The sequence below is a fragment of the Epinephelus fuscoguttatus genome, linkage group LG18, assembly GCF_011397635.1.
Source record: "Epinephelus fuscoguttatus linkage group LG18, E.fuscoguttatus.final_Chr_v1".
Classification (NCBI taxonomy): domain Eukaryota; kingdom Metazoa; phylum Chordata; class Actinopteri; order Perciformes; family Serranidae; genus Epinephelus; species Epinephelus fuscoguttatus.
This window is the reverse complement of record NC_064769.1, coordinates 7,775,011-7,795,132: the sequence shown is the minus strand read 5'-3', so window position 1 is coordinate 7,795,132 and position 20,122 is coordinate 7,775,011. Positions and strand designations below refer to the sequence as shown.

Below are 20,122 nucleotides of genomic sequence, written 5' to 3'. Positions count from 1 at the left end.
AGGAGAGACACAGTCATTGACTTTAGTTTCCCTTAACACCTACTCTTAAGTCTTCTTCTCTTTTAAGACACAGACAATTTACTTTAAAACATCTGAATCACTGAATTAACTGTTTAATGCAAACTTTTCAGCTGAAGTTTACAAATCAGAGTAAAGTGAAGTAAAGTCAATGGTTTCTGATCATGTAAATGTATGTCAACCATGGTCATGCACTTCCCTCCACCCACCCAGCTGAATTCATGCAGTGACAGCTGAGAGCAGAGCAGCTGACAGTCAGAGACAGCTAACAGCAAGCTGTTTTCACACACTCCTGTAATGTAATGTAATGTAATGTATGAAAGGCATTACAGAAAAGAAGCCCTTGAGTCTGTTATTCCTCCACTGTGCCCCTTCCTGTTGGCACTGGATTGGGTCTGCTACCAGTTTCCTCTTTTGTGAGACTGTCACTCTGTTTTATTTCACACAGGTTTCTTTTAGCACAGACTGAAGGACTCAGCACTTGGCCTGCGATTGTCTTAAAGTATACACACACACACACACACACACACACACACACACACACACACACACACACACACACACTTTATACTGCTTCTTTAACAGGTCTGTTGTTGTTGCCACTGCTACTGGGAAAAGTAGCCTATTGAAAAGAAAAATCTAAAACTTGATCAGTCATTTTTTCTGATTTTGAGTCTAAACAGCCTTTAAATGGAAAGTAAAAAACAACAACAATAATTTTTTGAAACTGATCCAGTATTTAGTGACAGTGCTGCAGACAGAAGCAGCAAAACAGGCTGCAATATGACCAGTTGGGGCCTTTATGCACCATCACTTTTTGTCCACTAAAAGTGCTTGTTTTGCCACTGACAGGCTCAGTTTGTCTTTATAAGTGTCTGAAAATATTATATAAAGGATCTCTGCAGAGATGGACTTTTTTTTTTTTAACTGTAAGGTCCTTTCTATTTAACTAGAAACAGCCCTGAAACCACCATCACCAAACCCACCAGATATGAATAAACAGTGATTTTTTTTTTGTCATAAAACACTTCAAAGTCAACAGAAACAAAATAAAACTCAAAAGAGCTGTCTTGGTTCATCTTTTCAAACAATCACCAGCTCTTATTCGGTTGACATAAACTTGTAATTCACCCAGTTTGATGGGAAAATATGCTGGCTCTAACATGCTCTGACAGGTTTGGTGACATTTTGGAGCTGTTTCTGGTTAAACATACAGGACCTTTAACAAAAAAGTTGGTTTCTGTAGCACCCTTTTCACAATGTTGTCAGACACCTACAATAACAATGTGAACATGTCCGGGGCAAGCACTTTCAATGGACATAAATTGATGATGCACAATTGCCCCAAATGTTTACATTGCAGCCTGTTTGGTGGCTGCTGGCTGCAGTGCTTTAACTCAATACTGGACCAGTTTCAAAAATGGTTCTCCCATTAAGTCACTTAAACACAAAAACAAACAAACAAAAGGGTCCAGGGCAGGCTGAAAAATACCGAAGTTACCCTTTAATTACACATAATCTTTGAAACATGGTTTGTTCTGAAACAGGTCCTCAAAGATATTTTAATATTATGAGTAAATAACAGTTTTATTGGACTCAAAGATTACATTTATTATAGTGTAATATTATTAGTATTACTAATACTTTAAGTAATAGTAACAAATACCACTACAACCGTAACTCCTTTGATTACCTACCAAATTAACGCAAGTTTTCGCAGTAAAGCTGTGTTAATTCATCCACTTTTAGTCACTCTGGGAGCAGTACAACAACCTGTAAACACAACACTGGCATTAAAACATACATTTGCAATGGCTAACATGTTAACAGCCAGTCACTAATTACAAATCCTCATATGGCACCCTGGACATTTTAGCGGTTAGCATTATGCCCAGTTATGTATGTGTTCATTTGTATTATCTCAGTCCCACTATCACTATTTGAAAGCAGTCTTGACAACTACATGAGTTATTTACAACGTTTGCAACTTTTGGAATTATTCATTCTAAATGTGAGAACTCACTGTTCACCTGACCTGAGTAGCATAGACGTGCAACATATTTGCAGTGAGGTTAGGTTCATCTCATGTTCTATGATAACTACTGACCTCATCTGGTTTTCAGCTGCTGGTGCAAGCCCACCTAAACACTGCATCTGCCCTGTAATACACAGAGTGTGAAGTGTTATTTGGTCTTGTCTGGATGTTTATACTACATACTGCACCAATATAAATGTATACAAAAAAGAGAAACTATGAAACACACATATAGAAGAAGAATTTTATTCAGTGTTAATACAATAAATATACAAAACTCAAAACTACTCAACATGCGACTGAAGGTCAAACCAGAGTGCATCTTAGCATTACACAAATTTAGAGCAAATAGCCAACCATCTGTAAATCGTACAAAATATACAAACATCCCTTACTATGTCTTTACAATAATTTAATTAGGATTTATTGTTAGAGATGCTAATGAATTAATTTCATTGTCAGTGTTTCTACCACAAACCATGTTGATTATAAAGCACAGCTTAAAGCCACAGCCCATCTACAGTACGTCACACAGTTCACATTGCATTGCGATCTAACGCCTTTCTCACATTTAGCAAATCAAAAAGAAACAGCAAAATACTGTAAGTGCCACTCAGTTTGATTCTTTTTAAAGGAATAATCTCATGATGCTTTGTACATAAATGTACTCAGGAATACGCATGCACTGGTTCATATTAAGCCAGTGTGGGAAAAAAAAGAAGTGGACAAAAAGCAAAACAAGGCATGTTGCAGGAAGCTTAAAAAGAAAAAAAAAGAAGAAGAGAAAAAAAAAGAAAGTCTCCCGAAAGTCAAGAAGGATCCCAGACCCACAGCCAGACTCTGCCCTGCACACAGATTTAAGACTTAAAGGCTGATCCCCTCTATTTACACTCCTACACATCAAATACATACAAAGGCCTAACTGGCTTAAACATGAGACACATCAGACAAAAGAGATCAGACACATTCAAACTGTGGAAACCGCATCGCAGCTCCTGCTGCAGTAACACAAAGTATGAAGAAAAAGACACATTCAAGGACATCTCAGCATGTAAAATGCATTTGAAATTTTTAATGACCACATACTGAAATTAAAGAGACCTAACAAGAATGAATCTTCTGATTTGATTGCTGGAGTTCAGTGATCGTCAATCCAGTTGGCTAATTATGAATATGCAAGCAGTTATCAGAGCATTACATCAACATTACTGGCCCATTTTTTTAAATCATCTTTTTAAAGTCATTTTTATTGCAATATATTGATTTACAGCACATCTATTTTAAAAACAGGAGCCAGTTAGAGTCTAATTTAATACAATCTCTTTTTTTTTTTAACCTCGTCATGCAAGTGAAGAGTACATCCTGAGTAAAACTGAGGTAAGTCTCCTGTAAGACAGGAAAAAGCTGGAGACAAGTTACACTTTCCTCTTCAAAAAAACAAACTGTATAAACATGCAGCTGTATATACAGAGTAGTGGATCTCTTCCCGTATGTTAACAGTGCCGTGAATTAATTTCTTTCTGAGATGACATTAAAAAGGTAGGCTTTGTGTGAAAACTATGCTGAACTCAGCTGGTGCGTGGAACATATGTTAAACTATGTACTGACACTAATGAGCAGGAAGGCGAGAGGCCGTTATTAGAAATATCCTTCCATTAGCACAGATTACAGTGTGCAGACAAAGAATCTGAGATTTAAAGTGCAACTTGGAGTAATTTCACCATGGATATGTAGAACATTATAGGCAAAAGATTTCAAGCAGATAAATACTTGAAAGCAAACTTTAAAGTGACAGTTCACCCAAAATCTTTCGAGTATCAAACAGTGCTTGTAGGTGACACAGGTAGTTGTTAAAAGGCTGTAGTTTTGTAGTTGAATTTAGTTCGTTAAAACAGATTCAAACAGTAAAATGTTCACAATTGGTTAAAAAAAAAAAATCACATCTCATACCACTTTGCAGAGTAATATTACTTCTCCTTTGTCTCTTGTATCTCTACCGCCACTGTGCTGTCAAGTCTACAGGCTTTAGTACTGGATCTTAAACAATTAATCTATTAGTCAATTGATTGATTAATTATTCATTTACCAAGTAGTGCTGGGTATCGGTAATCGATACCGCCAGGGTATCACTGAAATAACCCAGTACCAAGTACTTCTCAACCTCTCCAGTCAAACAATACCTGTATTTGATCCTTTTTGTTCCCAAGTCTAGAAAAAACATGACTATTTGTACTGTTTTGCTTGCAGCCAATCACCGCAAGCGTTCTTCAACTGGCCCTCTAACGCCACAACTATAACCTGTACAGTCTGCGTATGTACGGTGAATGTAAGCACCGTGTATTTGATGGAGTTGGCAGTTCAGCGTGCCCAGATGCCACCATAATGTGCAGAAGGATGGTGCCATTTTATGCAGCTAAATACTTCCTTTCATATGACAGGCACTGAATATAGTGGGAAAAAAAATTATCAAATGAAGTACTGTACTGGTATCACTTTAAGGGTACTGGTATTGGTACTCATAGCAATATTTAAATGATACCCAACCCTATTTCCAAGCAACATGACTAGGACACTACATCCATACTAGCTCTACAACGTCAACATATTATGCTCACAACAACAATGCCAACATGCTATTGCTGAGCACTTAGCAGCAAAGGCTGATGGGAATGTCATTAGTTTTGTAGGTATTTGGTCATAAACCAACATATTGAATGATTTGGTATTTAGAGATGATGATGATGAAAATTTAAGGGATCAAACTGATTACAATGAATCATAAGTGGGACATGATTATATGAATTAAAAGTCACTGCAATCCATTGAGAATCTGTTGAGATATTACACCAGAACTACAAACATAAACCTTATGGTGGCGCTAGAGGAAAAGTCAGGCGATCACCACAATTGATGGAAGGGGTTTTTCTATTGCTGATTGAAAAAGGATTAATTTAATTTGAATATATGTCTTTAGCAGATTATTGGATATTGAAAATCATCAGTAGCCCTACAGTCTACAGGGGGAGTGTTTGATACTTACCAAAGAGGATTTTGGGTGACGTATCATTTTAAGTAAGACTACACACTTTCTAAAAACCAAATTCAAGAGGAAAGCAGAAAGTAGAAGAAGGCAAAGGCAGTGAATGGGAATGCACAGCATTCATCTTCAACAATACATGATCACTCCACCAGGGGGCAGCAGTGTTAAGTTATGTACTCATGGAAAACAGCAAAACTAATCAGAGAATGCTGCTGCGTGTGCATTAACCAACAGTGAGTGAGTACTACATGACTTCCATTTGACCAATAATAAATTAATTCAAAAACGAGAAGTAGTGATAGACACACAGGAAGTCAGCGATGCTAGGGAGAACACGTAGTGGAAAATGCCCAGGAAACGTTAAAAAGTCAGACTTAGTTCAGCTACATTTGAATCTGCCTACAGAGGACAGACCCAACATTTAAAGAGGCACACAAACATTCATTTAGTTGGCCACACACAGACACAAACTCACACAGAGGAAAATAAAGTTGAGCACGCTGGTTGAGTGGTAGGAGTGCAGCGTAGGTGAGGGGGGCCCAGAGTCTGTGATGAGAGCTGTGGCCCTGTTTGAATCCTGTTTCCAGTGGTTGTACTGAGATTACAGATCATGGGTGACTGGATGGGTGCCCTCACACGAACCACTTTGATATTGTCAGAAGGCTGCGGGGGGACTCTCCATGTGTTCAAACAGGGCAATTGGCTCAAGTGGAAGCTGGGTGTGAGCAGAGGAGGAAGAGGGGGGCTGGTATGGGTTGGACGGAGAGATGAGCAAGCTCTCTGGGTCAATCAGATCTGCTCCTTGAAGTTTCCTTGTGCAGCCCTGGAGGCAGCATTAGCAGCGGCCGTCTGGACCGTCTTGTTGGACATGACGCCTGTGGCAAACTCCTGCTGAGCCTTCTCAAAGCTGGCACCGGTGGTACGGTACATGGCATGGACCTAACGAGGACGATGAATAGCAAAAAGAGATTTATTACAACTGAGCAGACCTTTAACAGAGAGACTATGTAAACTTCCTTTGGCTTTACTGTTTGTTCACCTTTTTGAACATGACGAGGGACATGACAGCCAGTGAGGTAAAGAGAGCAGCGATGAGGATCATTATAATCCCCACCGGGATGCTGCGATTCAGGCCGGTCAAAGCTGAGATCCACCCGCTAGAAATGAGAAAGTTGAGTCAAATAGTAATTTTTCATATTTTTCTTTTTTGTCAACAATGAACAATGAACATGGGCAGTGTAATTCACAGGGTTTCACACACATTCATTTATTTAGGGCAGCCTGACACAATATCAGCATTTGCTGCCTCATGTTGATTTTCTAGTTCTGGAGCTGGACTGTTCATTAAAAGGGCTTCTGAAATATATATATATAGTCTGGTTATTCAGAGCACCACACTCTCCGAGTGCAGAGCGCACTCTGGGCACAGAGGGAGCAGCGAATGATCCCCGGCCCCTGCTGTCAGCTACAGCCACATATAGGTACCATTCGCAACCCAGTTTAGATCGCCACGCCCACTTCCGCATACGCAGAGCCCTGACAGAAACCTCCAACCACCTCTGAGCTACCGCGAATAAGGGCTAGTCAGCCAGCTAGCTAACTTAGCCTGTTTTGGTTTACCCTGTTACATCAATATACAACTCACTGTAAATTTAGTACTGCTGCAAATCTATTATGTGACTACTTATCACCCCCACAAATATACTCCAAAAGCAGCTTCATTATTTCTACTATGTAACGTTACTGCCATTCACGTAGGCTACATTCATAACACTAGAACGCCGCACAAAACAGCTGTTATCACATTAGTTCAATTAAATTGGTCTTCTCTTCTGCTATATCTATCCTTCTGTAAAGATGTAAAGAGGTGGACACATCTGGTTTCACCTCTCCTTACAGAAGCTATGTGCTTTTGAGCAGTTTGGAGTCGATTAACGTTATCATAAGCGTGGACAATGTACCCCTACTCAGTCAACCCTATACTGTAGTAACTGTAAAGAAAATGAATAAAATCCCCAGAGTTGCAGGAGTAAACAAAAAACACAAGATCACGTTTTGTATAGATTTGTAAAAATGAACATTAGCACCAAAAATTAACTAAATGATAACACAAGTACAAACATCTGAGAGTATGTGAGATCAGGTTTTGTATAGATTTGTAAAAATGAACATTAGAATCTGAAGTGAACTAATTAATAACACAAGTACCTCAAGTGAACAAACATATGAGAGTATGTGAGATCAAGTTTTGTATAGATTTGTAAAAATGAACATTAGAATCTGAAGTGAACTGATTAAAATATGATAGAAATGACGTTATTAAAACCAACTGATTGGCAATAGCAGACCTAGTATATACATTATATAGTCCCAAGGGCACTCAATATACCCATTGTCCTGCCTCGAAGGAGAGGGAATAGGTGCTAATTCTGTGAAATACTGGTTTATTTTGAGTCAATACACTGTCCTGCTCTCATAAATACTCAAATATGTATTAACCCACAGCTGAAAATAGTCCCCAACCAAGGCGCAATTAACTTCTGTTCAAGTAATGTGCCCAACAGTAAGGAGGGAAGTCAGAAATTACTGAGACAAACTAAAACATTTTTGATTTTTCTATGTGCCTCCACAACTACAGTATTAAGTTCAGTTTGACTGGATGTTTTGGGGGAAAAAAAAAAATAACATAGTCACAACAGGGCTGCAGTTTACAATTATTTTCACAATTTATCTATCAGTCTTTTTTTTTTATTTATTGTTTGGAACATAAAACATCAAAAAATGCTCAAAATCACAATGTCTTACAGTTCAATATGTCAAATGTCTTGTTTTGTCCAACTAACAGTCCAAAACCTGAAGATATTTTAGTTCACTGTAATGTGAAAATAAGTCAAAGCAGAAAATATTGTGCATGAGAAGCTGAGGCAATCAAATATTGTGACTTCTTTTCTTTTCTTTTTTTTCTTTAAAGACTTAATCAGTTATCTAGAGTTTCTGATTAGTTCACTGTCAAACAACTGAATGACTGAATCTTTGCAGCTCTTAAAAACACATTATAATCCATGATTTCCTCCTTGAGGGCTAGTAGCATTTACGCTTCCTGAAAAATTAAAATACACATTGCTGTGGAACAAAATGTTTGTTTTCGTGTTCCTGTTTTCTCACCTGGCGCCCCAACCAGTGATGCCGATACACTGGATAACGTAGATGCCAAACTGACAGATGTACACAAAGAAGAAAGCAAAAAACCTGAACGAGCTGTCACTCCTGCAGAAAGTGAAAAAAAAAAAACAGGCAAAATAATCCTTATTCAGATCCTTTACTTAAGTAAATGTTCTGATACAACTGTGTAGAAATATTGTTTCAAGTAAAAGCAATGCATTCATATACCTACTATAGAAACAGTAAGTAAGTCTTATCTGCAAAATATACTTAAAGGGACAGTTCTCCCCCGAGTCAATAATACTTTTTTTCCTCTTACCTGTAGTGCTTTTTATCAGTTTAGATTGTTTTGTTGCGAGTTGCCAATTGTTGGAGATATCGGCCATAGAGATGTCTGCCTCCTCTCCAGTATAATAGAACTAGATGGCACTCAGCTTGTGGTGCTCAAAGCGCCCAAAAAAATACATATGAAAAACTCAAGAACAATGTCTCTTTCCAGAAATCATCACCTGTTTCACCTTTCTACCAAAATACAGCCACCAACTGTTTACTGTGCAGAAGGAAGTGTTCATAAACTCATGAACGAGAGAGGCTGGTGCTCATGACAGCTTCACATGTAAATATTAATGGCGTCCGCCTTGACAGAGCTGTAGTGTTAGCTATCTCAGTGGTGCTAGATGAGCTAGCGGTAGATACACATCCTTCTGCGCAGTCATACTGTTGGAGAGAAGGCAGACATCTCTACAGCTGATATCTCAAACACTCGGCAACTCAAACCAAAACAACCTAGATTGATAAATAGCTCTACAGGTAAAAAAATATTTTTGATTCTGAGGTGAACTGCCCCCTTGAGGTATCAAAAGTGCTTGTTCTTTGATACCTCACATTTTTTCCATGAAAATGTCCGAGCAGTTGAAAGGGAAATGCCTCTTTGGTGGAAAAGCTAACAACTCTGACATCTGAAACATGACAACTAGACACTTTTTTTGTAAGAGGTCCCAAACCACAAAACGTGAAGAAACACTGGTTTAATCCTAAACAGAGTTTTAAATTCATATATTCACATAATTCTGAAGTTAAATCTTCAACTCAAAATTAATTAGTAACTAAAAATAATTAATAACTAAGCTGTGAAGTGAATGTGGTGGCGTCGAAAGCACAATATTACCTTTGAAATGTAGTGGAGGAGAAGCATAAAGCATGACATGGAAATACTCAGTTATGAATAATACAGCAGTGGAGTGTTTTATTTTGTACATCCAAGGTAAAAATGTTCGTGTTGTTTACCTGAATGCTCCATAAAGTTGTCTGTACCAGCAGACGAAGGAACACGGTGTGAAGAGCATGAACCAGAGGATAGACAAGCCAAAGTCCACCCCACGTGATGTATCCACACAGAACCAGGCCAGGCAGCCCACCATGTTAGCCAGCAGTGTCCCAGTGTGAACTGAAGTACAAGCAGACAAAAAAAGTACAGTGAGTGTCAGGAAGGAGCTTTTTAGTGAAAGTGGGACAGTGTGGCAGCCTCGGTGTGTCACTGTATATCAGAGCATGGCTGTTGTTCAGTGTCCAGTGTCCTAACACTGCTGCGCACTGACACTTAATATTTCAACATGTAGCATTGTGCACATACATGCACATTTATTTAATAATTCATTATTACCATTTGCTCTTGGGGTCGTAGCAGTGCCTGCCTGCATGCTTAGAGGCACTGCACACTAACAGAGTGTATAAAACCGAGGGGGTTTTACACCACAGTGTGAAATATGACATTAGCCTGCTGGTTGACATACCAGAAGTGAGTGGGGGTGGTACTGCTGATGTGTGCCTTTTTTATCCCTTCTATTTGTGCCTGGAAAAAAATCCAGTTTGCTGGAGATTTTCGACAAAGAGTATGAAATTCTTTGCTTTTGTTGGACTAATCTGTGAAAACACTAAAAGAGAAGGAGGGAGGGAGGGACAGTATCTGTGAAGTCTGCATCTACACGAACCTTTAAGCAATCATCTGACCAAGTCACTTCATCGGGCCACATGACTGCACCACGTGCCCTCATCATGTGGCTACTGAAAGCCAGTTGAAGCCATTCATTCCCTGAATCCCAGATGGAAATTCAATTTTTTTAAGGATAGAGCTGTAAAGGTTGTTGGTGGAGGAAGAACAGTTGCAAAATGCATGCAAAATCTGAGACAATAGCTAGTCCACTATCACAATTTACCAATATAATATTGATATATTGCCCAGGTGTAGTTTGGTTAATTAATATTATTATCAATATTATTTTCAATGCAGACCCAAGGATTGTTTGAGGTGTGTGGGGGCTCAAGAGTCAGGCACCATATATTGTTACTTTACATTCACTAAAATATTTTACCCTAATTAAGCAGTTAGGGCTGCCCCTGAAAGTCCAAGATCTAAATCATCATTGGAGACCCCTTAGTCTTGACTACAAATCAAAATAGTTGCTGATTATTTATCTGTTAATCGACTAGATTACTTCTTCGTTCAGTTTGACTCTTCGTTCTTCATTCATCTGTTGGTTATTTCACTTATTACAGTGCAACAGGCCTACTAATCATTGATATGTCGACGTAAGAAAACCAATGTACAGTGAAGGAATTGAAAAAAGCTACTCACACATCCAGAGGTAGTACATAATCTTAACCGTCTTCTGAAACTCGACAGGGATGTCCACTGTGATGTCGTGGTAGAAACAGGGACCCACAGGGAACTTCTCTGGGAGGGGAGGCCAGTTGTTTTTCCTGCCTGAAACAGGACAAGACAAGAAGACAAAGTGTGAGTTTGTGTTTTACACTGGAAGGATCACGTAGCAGTAATAGCCTTGACATAACAGTGTGGTCTGTAAAATGAAAGTAGTCACAGGAAAACCTTTAAAATGCCTCTAGATGCAACATATTCATCATATGGTTGGAAGTAAGATACTACAGAGTTGCCATGACTGAGCTGAATGACATGGTTTAAAACAGAAGCTGTAAAACAGTAGCCATCACACAGTGCTCTGGAATAAAAGCTTTGGGAATGTATGGGAATAGTTCGGTATTTCGGGGGAATCTGCTTATGTGTTTTCTTGCCGGGAGTTTGACAGACAGACTCTTTAGTCTGCCAAATATGAAGTTAAAGCCTGGAGACTTGGGGTGATAACGATTAATCAATGATTGATTCATTGGTTGTTAAGAATTTGATCGAACATGTGAAAGGTAATCAATCAAATAAAGATGTTATTCTGAAATATAACAATGTGTGGTCTCCTATTACATTCAGTAGAACAGTGTATTTGGAAAGAGTGTTTCTAGCCTTAGCAAACAAAGGGCACAATATAACAGTCTTATGACAGGGCAGCCATCTTGGGGTCTGGAAGAAGGGCGTAGTGGAAAAATTGGAACATGGAGCTGGCGAAGCGAATATGTGTTTCATATGTCTAGGCCTCTGCGTCTTTGTGTGTGTCATAGGCTATGCAGTGCTGTCAGAGAATATGCAATATGTTGCTGTTAGCTTTGATTGAGTATTGTTTGGTATGAGAATTTGTTTTTCTTTCTTTTTTTTTTTTTTTTAAATCAAGATTCATTGACTAATTACTCGTTGATGTTACCAATGATCGATTAAGGAAAATGCTTACAATTTGCAACCATACTAGAGACAAGTACATTATCTTAGCTCAAAGGTAGACCTCTAACTCTGACTTATGAATCTGTCATTATTACTATTAATGCCATTTCTGCTGTTTCAGCAGTCTGTGCTGGTTCCCTGGCAGCCTCATGTTGAGGAAAAGACTTGCAGAAGTCATTGCAGGTAACTTCCTCTAAAACCCTGTTTTATTTTCAACAAAAATGGTATGTGTTAATCAGTGACCACCTTTAGAGGTGCTGATACAGAGCCAAGCAAGGTGCTTACCCCTGCTCCAAGTCTTTATGCTAACCTAAGCTAATTGCCTCTTGAATCCAGTTTCATATTTAGTGCACAGACAGGAGAGTGGTATTGATCTTCTCATCAGTCTCTGCCATCTACAGCAGAAAAAGCTGCACTGAACCTGCAGTTAGAAGAGGTCATTTTGAGCCTGTCTGGATTTTGAAACAGTGTCATCTTTCTGATGTCACGCTGTATGTTAGGTAGGGCTGCACGATTAATCAAATATTAATCACGATCTTGGCTTCCCACAATTAAATGAACATGATGGACTGCGATGTTGACATTTAAAATGCATGCTCCACTCATAAAAAGCTTTACTGCATATAAAATCAAGCACTCCCATGCTGCTACACACTGACTGCTTACGGGCAAAACAAAACTCATCCACTCATTAAACTTTCTTCAGTTGTTTGGACATTGGAGAAAACAAATCATGTGTAAAGTAACACAACAAACTGGTGAAACACCCCAAATGCACGAAAGCAGAGAAGAATAACGTCACTAACATTACTGTACCATTGCCGTTAATCCTTGTACATGTGTAGCTTCAACTCAGACATTCAAAACAATGCTGGAGCACGTCACAGTACAGAAATATATATACAGTGAATATATACAGTATCTGTAGAAGATGCAGTGAATTCAGGTGAAGAAAAACCTATAACACAACGTCTTAGTTTGACAAAAAGATTTGTTAATGAGCAAGAATGTAGCACAATGTGAAAATGAAAGCAGTGCTCTGTTGGTGTTATTTTGGGTAAAATGTTTTATACAGTTTTATTCATTTATATTTTGGTTTCTCGGAGATGTGCTGTGATTAAGAGGCGGTTTTATTTTGATGATTTATACATTCACAGGAATGTAGCAAAAAATGGGTGTGAAGGCAGTGCTCTGTTGTGACAGTGCAATAAAAATATTAAGTGTACAAAATCAATGAATAATCATGATAAATAATCGGGATCTCAGTACTGATCCCAACAATCATGAGTGTCACTTTGGCCATAGTCAAGCAGCCCTAATGTTGGGGTCTGACCTCCTGAAGCACTGAGTGACTGCATCTCTCTCTCCCGGCGGTCAAGCTCTGCAGCCTTCCTTTCCAGCTCCTCCTGTCTCCTCAGCAGCTCAGCAGCAGCTCCGGACTGCTCCTACACATACAGACAAAACACATGCTCAACACCACAATGGCAGAAGTACAGGGCTGTGTGTCTTTCTGCGTGAATTCTCTGTTTCTACTTTTGGAATAAATCCAATTCTCTACAGGGGCAGCACCAGCGGGAGGACGAGACATCACAGCAACTTGTTCCCAGGAGCCTGGTGACAAATGAGATGCACCATTGCAAGTTATGTCCTCTGGCTGCCTGATTTCTCTCTCCCACTCTGTGTCCCTCGGCAGCTACAAAGCCCAGTCACAGATAGAAACTGCCTCCTGCGGAGCTACTTTCCTGCCCACAACTCAGCATGAAACCAGCTGTCATGTTAATGTATTTTCTGCCTTTGGTAAAAGAATCTCTGCTGGTGGCATGTCATAGTCTGCATGCTTAGATGCAATAATTTCTGCATGATGACAATGTAAAAACTTGTCTGATAAACCTGCCTTTTCCCAGTGGACCAAAGATCAAAAAGCTAAAGAAAATCAGACAGTGTTTTTGGCTGTGTGAGGTCCAGCTGCAGGCAGTGATCCCTCTACCTGAGGCTGCGAGTAGGCCGGAGGCTCCTCTGTGGGTTTCATGATGGCAGGTTGTGTGTTGATTGTGGGTGCCGTTGTCTTGGGCGCCATACCCCCAGGCGTCTATAGAGAAGACATATTGTCAGAACCTGTTATTATGACAGCTGATGTGTCTAACCATGCTGTGACACTGCATTATCAGAAATCCGACAAACTCAGGAAGTTACTTCATTCAAAACGATGAGTATCTCTTGTAACACTGTTCTCTAAAACAGTGACAATGAAAAAACAGAAAACAGAGCAACTGTAACTGGCAACATTATAAGCAGTGTTTGCCTCTAGTAAGTCATTAAAATTAAATTATATCAACAGAACTAGCCGTAAGCAAAATCCTTGGAACTGAGGAAAACTCCAAAAGCCTATTATGGTAACTAAATACCACTCAAACCCTTCATGAATGTGTGGAGACTTCTGTTTTAATAGCAATGTGTAACAAAACAATTGGTGGGGGCACCTATAAATTAATTACTATCTATTGCAACCCCTCCTCACTGGTTGAATAAGTTTATGAGTTGTGAGCACGTCAAACAAAGACAATTAATTTGTCTCACTTTTAGATGCTTGAAGTGGTAAAACTATGCAATATTTTACAGGAAGAAGCAAAGATTGAAGGAAAAAATTCAGTAGCAATAACAATATTATTTATTTTTCTGTCCCATTAAAGGGAAACTTGCATTTTTCAACCCAGACTCGATTTCCCACGGTTTTGTGCCTATGTGACTAATGAAGATGACAATTTTTTAAATTGGGCCAGTACTGACAGATGAAGCACTGCAACTGGCAGCTGTGAAACAGGCTACAACGTAACAAGTCAGGGCATTTGTGCACCACCATTTTAGGTCCTTTTAAAGTGCTTGGTTTTGCCACTGACGGGCTCAGATTGTTATTACAAGTGTCTGACAACATTAGGGAAAAGATTCCTGCAGGGAAAGACCTTTTTGTTGAGGAGTAAGATCCTTCGGTTTAATTAAAAATAGCTCCAAAATTGCTATCGCCAAAACCACCATACTCCATTTAAATAAACAATAGTTTTAATGTTGTAAAACACACACTCAAGACAAAAACATTACACTTACAAAAAACAATTTTGCTCATCTTTCCACTGTTCCAACAATCACCAACTCTGGTTTGGTTGAAATAAACCATTAATTAAGCCAGTTACATGTGAAAATATGCTGGCTGTATACACACTTAAATTAGTTTTTATTTAAACATAGTCTGGTGAGTTTGTTGATGGCAATTTCGGGGCTGTTTCTGGTTAAACAAAAAGCTCTATCTCTGTATGGATCCATTCCATCATATATGTCAGACACTTGGAATAAGAATATGAGCCTGTCAGTGGCAACAACAAGCACTTTTAGTGGACGTAAACTGAAGGTGCAAAAATGCCTCGAGTAGTTACATCACAGCCTGTTTTGTGGTCTCCTCAATACTGGACCAGTTTTACAAATTGTTGCGTCCATTGGTCAATTAGACACAAAAACATTGGAGAATGGGGTCCAGGTTGAAAAATACTAAAGTTACCCCTTGATTATCTCACAGTTGATCAATTAATCTGAATTTACAGAAAATGTTTTATTTAGTTTATTTTAGTTTATTTAGTCAGTATTTATTTTCAATCTAATTAAAAGGAAATGTAGAAGTTTTAAGAATGAGAGCTTAAAAAAAGAAGGACATAAGGTTCCTGATTTTTGGTTGATTGATTTGTGTGGTACAATTATAAAACACAGTTGCAAAGCTTTCTGAAGGCACACTTCATGATAACTGGGAATCATATACCATGCTCAGGGACTTGTCTTTCTTCCAATTTTGCAGCTTTTTTTCATTAAAAGTTGCTAATATTTTCACATGAGTCACATGAGTCTTAAATAACACGGATCTCTTCAGAACTGAATCAGTCAATCAATCTATTTGAAGTATGAACTCACTGCCACTGGAGTGAGTGTTTAAAGTACTCACTGGTTTGGCATCTGTGAAGGGATTATACTCCTCCAACCCTGGAGGAACAGCCTGTCGTACTTGTGTCACTGATGGATCCTGAGAAAAGACATGAGAACACTTTCAATAAGATAAAACATGAAGTGTTGAAGAAATGCAAAAAATGGTAGCAAATTACTCAAGTGTCATGAATAGTTTTAATGAGTTTAGCAGTCTTGATATGTCTACCCTTGTGTTTTGTCAAGGACAGCAGAACAAACGACAAGAACAAGCAGTGGAAAGCTCTGCGGTGAGAGTAACATGGCTCATGTGAGTGTAAAAACCCTCCATTATTCTGCCAGATGAAGGCCAAACAACCCTCTCTCATCAGAATGCAACAGGCCTATAATTCAATTCTGGCAAAGACGGGATGATTCCAATAATCTTCATGGGAAGACATCTATAAATAACCAAGTCCATGAGTTTCAGATGGGGAGGTGGAGGGGGTAAATGCTTCTGGCTGCTAGAGACAGAAATAAAAAGAGAGACTTTGTGTTTTTTAATACGCTGCGCTCGGCACAAAAACTGCAAAAGCACTTTCTGATCCTTTTAGGCACATTCTTGATTTGCAAGACAAGCACATTTAAACAACGTTGTTCGCAAAGGCTTGTGAATGACAGTTCTACTATGTAAACCAGCAAAGTGAAATAAAGGATGACGCTAACACATGCAGAAAAAGCTCTCCATTGTTAAACCTCACTGCACTATATTTCAAGAATGACAGGAGTGCAACTATATTTACTTATGGGGTGGATTCAACTATCAAATATCAGCTACCTCAGACTTTAAAAGTACAAAGCTAAGTATCTTTTGCCTCCATTTGCATGTAAAATTCCTGTTCCTGCAAGCATCGGTTAAGCTGTTAACACACGTGTCTATTTATTATAAGCTTACCATCAGCTGCTGTCAGTCACGCACTACTTTCATTCAAATTACTGCCCAAGATTAACATCCAATCTGCGTATTCCTGCAGTGCTATCCTTATCCAGTCTGGGTGCAGTCCTCTCACTGTCTCCCTGACTCTTAAGTTTCTGGGAGCATCTCTTCCGTTGCCGCACACACACAGGCTGCAACTTGTCACCAGACCAGGGTCATAAATATTTCAGAGTATGTTGTGTTTAAAGTTTAATGTCGCCCTGTTGCACAGCCAAACAAACACATGCATATTCAGCAGGATTTCATTTTGAAATCTACGGTCACAAAAGTAAAAAAATCAATCACCTGTTGCATGTCTGTCTGTGTGAAAACTAATTTCACGGTTATGGATTTCCTGTCAACTAATAAGGCACAAACATGTATCTGTCATGGTCCTAATGTTGCTGGAAACAGAACAGGTGCAGAGGTCCTGCTAGCTGAGGCTACTTCATCTGAGACTTCAAAACTCTGCCTGCTGTACTGTGTGATGGTGAAACTTTAATATGGAACACACTGCTGGCTCAGCAGGATGAAAACCAGCTGGAGTCCACGCTCTGTGTGGTCTCTACAACATTTGATTAAACCGCTAAGATGACACAATGTGACATCTATGCTTCCTTCTTACCGGACATGGAAACTTAATGTCTGTAATTAGCCTACATCCAGAGAAGTAGGCCAAAACAGAATGAACAATCTGATGCATGACTGTATGTCATGAAATGTAGCTAAAAAGGCACCAGCAGGGATCCTAGCACCACATGTCGCTATGACAGCGCCATATGATTTCATGAACTATTGAAGATAGCTCAGAGAAGGGAACAAAGCTCCATTTCTCCTCAGGCCAGAAAAGAAAGTGTGAGCCAATAAATGACAAAAAAAATGGCAGAGCAGCAGGAGTTCACTAGTCATGTCAGTATGTTAATGAGGCTCCATGAATTATTCACTTTTCATGCGTCTGTACGGTCAAACTGTGCTGTCAGCATCTCTCCCCACCACACACTGAGTGAGCAAGATGGAGGAATGACTTTTTAAGCTCCTGTGAAATGTTATAGTCTCTAAAATGAGAGGAAACATTTAATGTAGCCATGTACACATGCACAATAATATCTGTGACATGATGTTTTAGCCAATTATCAGCCTATCTAACAATTAAAAAAAAGTTTGATTTTTATTTTAAAAATGCCAGACATTCTGATAACTTACAAATGTGAGGACTGGTTTGCTTTTCTTTGTATCACATCTTTGCAAAATGAATACTGTGTTCTGTTTAGTGCTGTAGGCAATCTTCACTTAAATCGCTTCTGGCAACTTTTGAAGAGCATTGCCATCATTTTTGACATGTTACAGATCACATGGTTAACCTAAAAAAACTTCTCAATTAATCATTTGGTCCATACGACATCAGGACAAAAAATAAGAAAGCCAACTGCAATATCTTACAGCAAAAAAGCCCTTAGTCTATGTCATGTTCTGTCCCCAAACCCCAAAATATTCAATTTATTATCATGTAAGACCAAGAAAAGCTGTGAATTCTCACATTACAGGACTGTAAACCATCAAATGTTTGGTATTTCTACTTAAAAAACTACTTTAATGAGTAGTCAATTATCGAATAGTTAGAAAATAATTTTCTTTCAAAACCCCAATCAATTGGGGCGTCGGTAGCTTAGTGGATAGTGCTGGTGCCCCATGTATAGAGGCGATGCCACGCTGCAGCGGTCACGAGTTCGACTCCGCCTTGCAACCCTTTGCTGCATGTCGTCCCCCCACTCTCTCTGTCTCCCCATTTCACAGTGTCCTGTATATTAAAGGCAAAAAGCCCAAAAAATAATCTTTAAAAAAAACCAACAAAAAACAATCAATTAATTGACCAATCACTGCAGCTCTATTACCATTTTTGACATGTGGTTTATCTGCTGTTAAGCCATAATGAAAATCAGCCCAAAACTCAAAGACAGTCATATAAATATCATAGAAGACTAAGAAAAACAGCAAATATTAACATTTGAGTAGCTGGAAGCAGGGAAGTCTGGGCATTTTTACCTGAAAAATTATTTAAACATTTAATCAGTTACCAAAATAGTCGCATGACTTATCTTTTCAGCTCTACAGAAAATGCTAATCAGTTTCTTTCCTAGTGCTCATGTTCAGTACACCTGATCTGATGAGGTACATAGAGAGGGAAACACCTTTGCAGGCTTGCTGAGGGAAGCAGGCACTTTAAGGGCTAAAGAGCACATGATCAAATGCATGCTTTCACCATGACAAGACACTGTTAACACAAGGGTGTCTAAATGCCTAAATCAAGCTAACAACATAATAAGGGCATGACAGTGAAAAAATGTATGTTCTGCTTTCATTTACTTCCCTGTTTTGGAGAGCAGAGTCACTCAAATAACTCTTTTAATATCATATTTGAAATGTCTGACGAACTATTCCCTGAATTCCTACACCTCAGTATGAATTATTAATATAATATATGGTTTGATATAAACAGTCCATTGTGAAAAATCACTTTCACTTCAGTCTGCATTAAACAAAAACATATGTACAACAGTTTAGTATATCTAAAAAAAGGGGTGAACGTTCCCTTTAAAGTTCCTTTGTGGGAAGGGTGTAAAGACAGGTGAAAAAATTAAACTACAAGATACAAATATGACTTTAACAAAACACTATCCATCCAACGTGCTACAGTCTAAATCAGAAATAACACCTGCTGCATCACAAGGAAGGCTAACACAAGACATCAAGCTAGCAGCTAACACAACACTGCCTGTTACCTTTAACGTACATGTCAAGTCGCAAAGTGCACCAATATTAAGTGACAGACTGTACCTAAAGCCTACCAACAAGTGAACTAACGTTTTCCTAATAGCTGCTATTACTATTATTTAACTCATGAGGCTTTATCTCAGCTGCTTAGCTCAAAACAACCAGTGTCTCGACTTGCCTAGCTGAGTAACGCTGTTATTAATGTGAAATAATGCAGAAGCTAATGCTAATGGGGCTAACGTAGCTAGCTAGCATAACGTTACCTGAAATGGGCTGCCGATCTCCGGGTCCGCGAACGGGTTGCTGTCGAAATCTGACATTTTCCCAAGAGGGTAGCTTAAGTCGTCTTTAAACCAACAATTATATAAGTATAAGTTAGAGCTGGCTTCTTCTAAAAAACCGTGTCGTGTTGAGGTAGACGCAAGAGATGAAACACGGTCGGAGGTGAAGTCAAGTGTTGACTGTGTCCAGAGATACTATCGCAGTGGAGGATTGGTCACCAGCAGCGGATCACATGCGATGCAAACGAGACGCCAGGCGGAAGTAAAGAAA

General features: G+C 39.0%; 1 protein-coding gene across 1 annotated transcript; it reads right to left on the bottom strand.

Moving 5' to 3' along the window:
- Positions 1–2,272: 2,272 nt before the first annotated feature.
- Positions 2,273–20,096, bottom strand: LOC125905993 (secretory carrier-associated membrane protein 1-like). Its single transcript, XM_049604352.1, has 9 exons — positions 19,834–20,096; positions 15,866–15,943; positions 13,868–13,969; positions 13,214–13,325; positions 10,891–11,019; positions 9,543–9,702; positions 8,259–8,360; positions 6,133–6,250; positions 2,273–6,032 (listed from the first exon to the last, which is right to left on the bottom strand). The coding sequence occupies exons 1-9, from the start codon at positions 19,888–19,890 to the stop codon at positions 5,883–5,885; spliced, it is 1,008 nt and encodes a 335-aa protein (XP_049460309.1). The 5' UTR covers positions 19,891–20,096; the 3' UTR covers positions 2,273–5,882.
- Positions 20,097–20,122: the final 26 nt, after the last annotated feature.